This window comes from Ciona intestinalis, unplaced genomic scaffold, assembly GCF_000224145.3.
Source record: "Ciona intestinalis unplaced genomic scaffold, KH HT000310.1, whole genome shotgun sequence".
NCBI lineage: Eukaryota > Metazoa > Chordata > Ascidiacea > Phlebobranchia > Cionidae > Ciona > Ciona intestinalis.
Genome location: NW_004190631.1, coordinates 5,237 through 11,158, shown reverse-complemented (window position 1 = coordinate 11,158; position 5,922 = coordinate 5,237). Strand labels below are relative to the sequence as shown.

Here is a 5,922-nt window from a genome sequence, read left to right as displayed (position 1 = left end):
TTTCCCACTATATCTTGCATACAAGGATTTTGTTATACATGTAACCTGTTTCAAAACTGACATTGCCTTTACCAGCATATACAAACCACAAAAGGGATAGCATTTCTTTTTAATTTGACTCATCTTTTTATTGTACAAATGTAAATGTGTTTTTTTTTAATTACAATGTAACCAAAAATAAACTCAAATGACAATTTCTAAATTTATGTGACTTGGTGCAACTCAACAGTTTAAGAAGGGAAAAGTTATCTTTAACTATGATTAGCCTTATGCCTCGACTGTGTCAATCTGTCCTGCTATTCTACCCAATACATCATTTCTCAAGTTTTTTTTGATAGAGCAGGACAGGGGTCCCTTCTTGAGATCAGTATTAGGATTATATGACAAAAAAACAAATGCCAAAAAGGGATTTCGAAAAGCAAGCAGTCTATTTAAATTCAAAAATAAACTGGGAAGTGGTAGGTCTTGTAGTTCAGAGAATATTTATAGTTAGAAAAGTTTTGCTAAAACGCTTGTGTGTCTTAAACAAACATAGCTTCAGTTAAGATTTCACACTGGTGGCCAATCATAAACATAATACACGCAAGCTAAATAAAAAAACAAAGCATTTATAGTGTACTAACTGCTAGAACTTAATGCGATAATTCGTCAAATAACTCATCAAAACTGTCTACAATTCGTACAAGCGCTGCAAAACCATCCGCCTCCAGTTTCGAGAGAGGCGCCGACGGTGTCCAGGCCTGTTATAGAGGGCGCCATGCACTAAACAGTTAAATAAAATTGCGCAATAACATCGACACGCTCGACGACCTCATAGAAATATCTAACTACGTCATACTAAGGGGATTTTCGGAAAGCTTCCAGCCTGAGCGTTAAAGCATTAACCGGGTAGCTACGTTTCGAGAAAAATAAAGTTTAATAAAGGCCATAATTTGTTTATATAGTCACAAAGTAGAAGCATTTATTGTAACAAGTCCAAAAAAAATTAGAAAATTTCCCAGTAGTTTAAAAACAAGAAACGGTCAAAGTTCAGCAATTTTTTTCTTATGGGAAATCCCATGCATTGTCAAACGGCCGATTTTTTTTAGTCCAACCGGTTTTTTTCACGCAATTTTTTCAGAAGCTGTTTTGTTTTTTGAAACTTTGGTGGTACCTTAAGATCACATTTGAGCATATGTATCCATATACAAATTTTCATTTTTCGTTGGTATGCCCCTTTAATTTCAGGCGTGGAACAATGTCAAGCATATTTTGGGTTCATTTTTAAGTGAAGTGACGTTCGCTTTAAAGCAACTTACGTGGAAAACAAAATACCATGAATGCAAGTTAACTGTGGTGTTTCTTTAAGTAGTTTTAAACGTGTGATTTTTTAGTCCAACCGGTTTTTTTCACGCAATTTTTTCAGAAGCTGTTTTGTTTTTTGAAACTTTGGTGGTACCTTAAGATCACATTTGAGCATATGTATCCATATACAAATTTTCATTTTTCGTTGGTATGCCCCTTTAATTTCAGGCGTGGAACAATGTCAAACATATTTTGGGTTCATTTTTAAGTGAAGTGACGTTCGCTTTAAAGCAACTTGCGTGGAAAACAAAATACCATGAATGCAAGTTAACTGTGGTGTTTCTTTAAGTAGTTTTAAACGTGTATTGTTAAGGTAAATTTATTTAATATCTCTGGGATAAATAGAACTGTGGTGCAAGTTGAAAATATTTGTGTATTACCTCTCATCTTCATTACAGTATTTCATATTGTGACACCTTTGGTTTATTTTAAACAAAGGAAGGATGTAGTGTTTTGGTTTATTGCTAATGCCAATAAGTGATTGTAAATTGTTAATGTGCAACACTGATCGCCTCGTGTATGGAATTATGACAATAGATTAGGAGTCTAAAAAAATACTACAAACCGAAAAAGTGTGTAACTTCATAATAAACCACTTGAATCTGTATTCATCGGCTGTGATCGATACTAAGCGTATTAGTAGAATACTACAGGATTTAAAAAGCACTGCGAAACAACAAGTTTCCAAGTGGAACAGAGAAAGGGGAAAACAGGAAGAGGTTCTAATTCTGCTGTTCAACCAATAGACATTCACTACAGATTAATAAACATAATTGGACAGCAGTCTGTGTATGGAGTAGAGGGTGCAGCGGAACTCGGAGCTCTTTGCAGTTACGTGTTGTTGGACCTAAAACAATTAGTAGAATTTAACAGACACTTGTCCTCCAACCAAAAAAACTATAAATCTTTGAGTCCCACAAGGATCAATACTCGGCCCTTTATTATTCCTTATCTATATAAATGATTTTCCAAACTGCTTAAACCACAGCAAATGCAAAATGTTTGCTGATGACACTAGTATTTTTATATCAGGTAAAACACAGACAGAAATCCGTCAACTGGCTAACAATGACCTAGAAAACACCTTAAAATGGCTATGTTCTAATAAACTTATTCTGAATACTGATAAAACTAATTTTTTTTAAATTCTACGAAAAACGAATTTACACAAACCCCCATAGAAATCAAAATAAACCATCACAAAATTAAGCAGGTAACTTCTTTTCGATTTCTGGGCTTACAATTAGTGAAAATCTTTCATGGAAATCTCACATCACGAACCTAATTAAAAAACTACGAACAAATTTGTAGTACGAAAGATTAAAAAAACTTTAATAAACCAATCATCCCTGTTAACACTTTATCATGCAATGATGTTAAGTCATATAAAATATTGTGTAACCACCTACAGCTCTGCTTCATTCCATTTCCCATAAACCATCACACATTACACGAATAAACTAGAAATCAAGCCAAATTCTCCATCCCCTATTGCGCCAAGACTACTGTTATATTCTACCTTTTCGTCGGGCGTGGCCCACTTGACCCGGGGCAGTATATAACTGAAACTATTTGACTGAATGTAGACGTGACCATGTGTCACGTCGGAACTTCTCTCTGTGCTTATAACGCGTCCTTTATCAGTAGAGCACTACCAGCCATTGTGCGAAGTAGAGGAACGGTACACTTTACGGGACTCTTTAGGATACGGGACGGTTAAACAGGGTGAGAGGACAGGGCCACTCCAGGTGTTACATACAGTTACAAATAAATACAAATTTCACTTACATGTAGTAACCTTATTCAAATATAATCCTTCGTTAAGGGTTAAAGACTATAATTAAAACAAACATTAACGGTATATACGAACGGATGGATTACGTCCGATCCGCATTCGGTTACTGGAAAAGAAGAACAAACAATGCCAGGTTTCTTAAAACTAAAAACAATAGAAACAACAGAAAGAATTAGAGCCGGGGATTCTACATTTACTATGATTTAGCGAGCATTAAAAAATAGCACCTTACTATTCGCATTTTTTACCTGTTTAAAGTATAACTGTTCCTATTTTTTTAATATTTAAAAACAATAATCAGGTTTGACGGGCGTTTTATAAAGTCGTGATAATAGTGTCGAATAATTCTGTAACCTCGTTTTCCTGGTTATCATTAAATAGGGGCCCGTAAAAAGAAAATTAAAAAAAGTCTCTTGTGTGACAAAGTGTCCCATCTTTCCCCACCCTACTATAATGTTCGTCTGAGTAGTTGTTATTACGCAAAATACACGTAATCTGAATTGACTTGCTCTTTGTTTTGCAGGGTTCAAACACGTATCTTCCCAACGACAACCGCTTCAACCAACATGTTATCTATCGTCGGAAATAGATTTCGTGTTCTGTCACAAAGTGGCCAAAAAAGTTCAGAAAATTCTGTCTGCCGGGAATTTAAGCAAAAGCAAAGAGCCCGCGCAGCCGTATATCTCTAAAGCTAGCAACCTGGCTACTTTTATTGAAGAATATGAAGACTTCGAGCTCATTTCTGATGGCAATTTGCACATTCTGATGTGTAAAACTTGTAAAGAGTACAACAATTCCATTGGATGCACGGGTTTGCTAGCTGCAAAGCCGGGGTCGTTGTCGACGGGAGTTAGACCAGAGGTCCACGAAGATCTACAAATGGGTCATAACTATGTTTGGTATCACCAAAATCGCGTTTTCCACAGCACCTAAAGAGTAATTTTCACTGAAAAAGCGCAGTGCATAGCAAAATAGTTTAAGGGATTAGCTGTACGTAAAAATGTTGTACAAAATCAAATTCGTACTGCAATGGGGTAATGCGTCATATACATAAAATCCGCTGGGTGTCAGTAGCGTTACTTCCTCAATACATTTCTGCTATGTAGGTAGAGAATGGCGAGATATGTTAGAGTCTACCAGTCATACCGGTAAACATGCATGTTTATTACGAGCGCTACGTAATTACAAAGAATTTATGATAATATTGAGCCATACGCAATATATATATTATACAAAAGAATATTGTTAATGTTAATATGCCTGGATACTCTGTTCCAAATTGCAACAAAAGAGGTGGTCACGAATTTCCAAGGGATACTCGCTTAAAAAGAAAATGGATTTTAGCTATAAAACGAAGTTCAAACAGTCCAAGTGGGAAGCTATGGAATCCAAAAGAACGTTCTGTTGTATGCTGCAGCCATTTTCTTCCTTCTGATTACAAACCAAAGGTATGTCCAGGTATGTTATTACTACATGTAGATGTGTTACATCAATTATATACCTAGCCTTAGCGTATTGACTTGTACATATATTTTAGCCATGAAGAGAGCTATTTTAAAAGATACTGCTGTTCCATCTGTTTTTTCTTTTAATAAAGAAGTAAAGAAAAGAACCACAAAAACATCAAGGAAAGCAACATGTTTTAAAGATGATGAAGTAATTAACTTTGATAGTTTTATCAGGCTACAGGAGACCATTGTAGAAAATGAATGTGCTGTCCAAGAAGAAATTGAACCGCCTGTTGTAAAATCTTATGTTGATGCACAAGTTCAATGCTCTCTTCCTACTAAAGATAAAAGAAATACCAATATTAGTACAAGATACATGAGTATGGAGATGTTACAGCATGACAGCAATGCTGTCCAGGATTTGATGATTTTGAACATTTTTCTTTCTTCTTTCAATGCCTTGGTCCAGCAGCCAATAATCTAAAGTACCAGTCATCCTTAATGTCACCTCAAGAGCAATTGTTTGTAACATTAATGAAGCTACGTCAGGCACAAGACAACAAAGCAATTGCTATACTATACAACATTAGTGAAAATACAGTTTCAAAGATATTTCGTACATGGTAAACTTCATGTATTTTCAACTCAAGGAAATCGATACATGACCATCTAATGATAATGTGAAGAAGTACTTACCCAGAAGCAATGTTAAAGCCAAATTTCCTACAACTAGAGTTATTCTGGATGCTACAGAAATCCCAATAGAGAAGCCAACTAACATTAATGTGCAAAGTTATACATTTTCGTCGTATAAAAACAGAAACACCTTGAAGATAATGATTGGCATAACCCCTAATGGCTTAGTATCTCACATATCCCCTGCTTATGGAGGATCTGTCAGTGATCGCCAAATTATTGAATGTTCTGATTTGTATGTGAATGCCAAGCAGTATTTTGAACCAGGGAACAGCATCATGGCAGACCGAGGGATAATAGTACAAGATCTATTTGCGGCACATGATGTTTTTGTGAATACACCAGCAATGTTGAAAGGAAAACATCAGTTAGATTATAAAGATGCTGTAAAAGACAGAAGAATTGCCTCTGAGCGTATTCATGTAGAGCGTGTGATTGTGTCTGGCTTAAGTAAAACGTATAAAATTTTGACACAACCTCTTTCGCATCCAATTGCTTCCATTGGGATCTCGTATTGTTATTATTTGTTTTTCAATTTCCAACTTTCGAAGAAATATTATTAACTAAAATATGTACAATATTATTAAAGGGGCATACCAACGAAAAATCAAAATTTGTGTAGGCCCTATTGATAGATAT

General features: G+C 35.4%; 1 protein-coding gene and 1 long non-coding RNA gene across 3 annotated transcripts; one reads left to right on the top strand and one right to left on the bottom strand.

Moving 5' to 3' along the window:
• Positions 1–1,787: 1,787 nt before the first annotated feature.
• Positions 1,788–3,173, bottom strand: LOC113475384. Its single transcript, XR_003397138.1, has 2 exons — positions 2,754–3,173; positions 1,788–2,191 (listed from the first exon to the last, which is right to left on the bottom strand). It is a non-coding gene; the product is annotated as an uncharacterized LOC113475384 (long non-coding RNA).
• Positions 3,174–4,275: 1,102 nt separating this feature from the next.
• On the top strand, positions 4,276–5,866 carry LOC104265587 (THAP domain-containing protein 6). 2 transcript variants are annotated; one of them, XM_018816567.2, is made up of 2 exons: positions 4,276–4,597; positions 4,737–5,866. In XM_018816567.2, the coding sequence occupies exons 1-2, from the start codon at positions 4,396–4,398 to the stop codon at positions 5,069–5,071; spliced, it is 537 nt and encodes a 178-aa protein (XP_018672112.1). In that variant the 5' UTR covers positions 4,276–4,395; the 3' UTR covers positions 5,072–5,866. The 2 variants fall into 2 exon arrangements, with proteins under 2 accessions (XP_018672112.1, XP_009858234.1); XM_009859932.3 differs by having other exon boundaries at positions 4,677–5,866.
• Positions 5,867–5,922: the final 56 nt, after the last annotated feature.

Excerpts from the sequence above, each read along its gene's own strand:
- LOC104265587 (XM_009859932.3), top strand. The coding sequence starts at position 4,396 with ATGCCTGGATACTCTGTTCCAAATTGCAACAAAAGAGGTGGTCACGAA. Across the intron at positions 4,598-4,676 it reads CAAACCAAAGGTATGTCCAG|CCATGAAGAGAGCTATTTTA; the intron begins GTATGTTATTAC and ends CATATATTTTAG.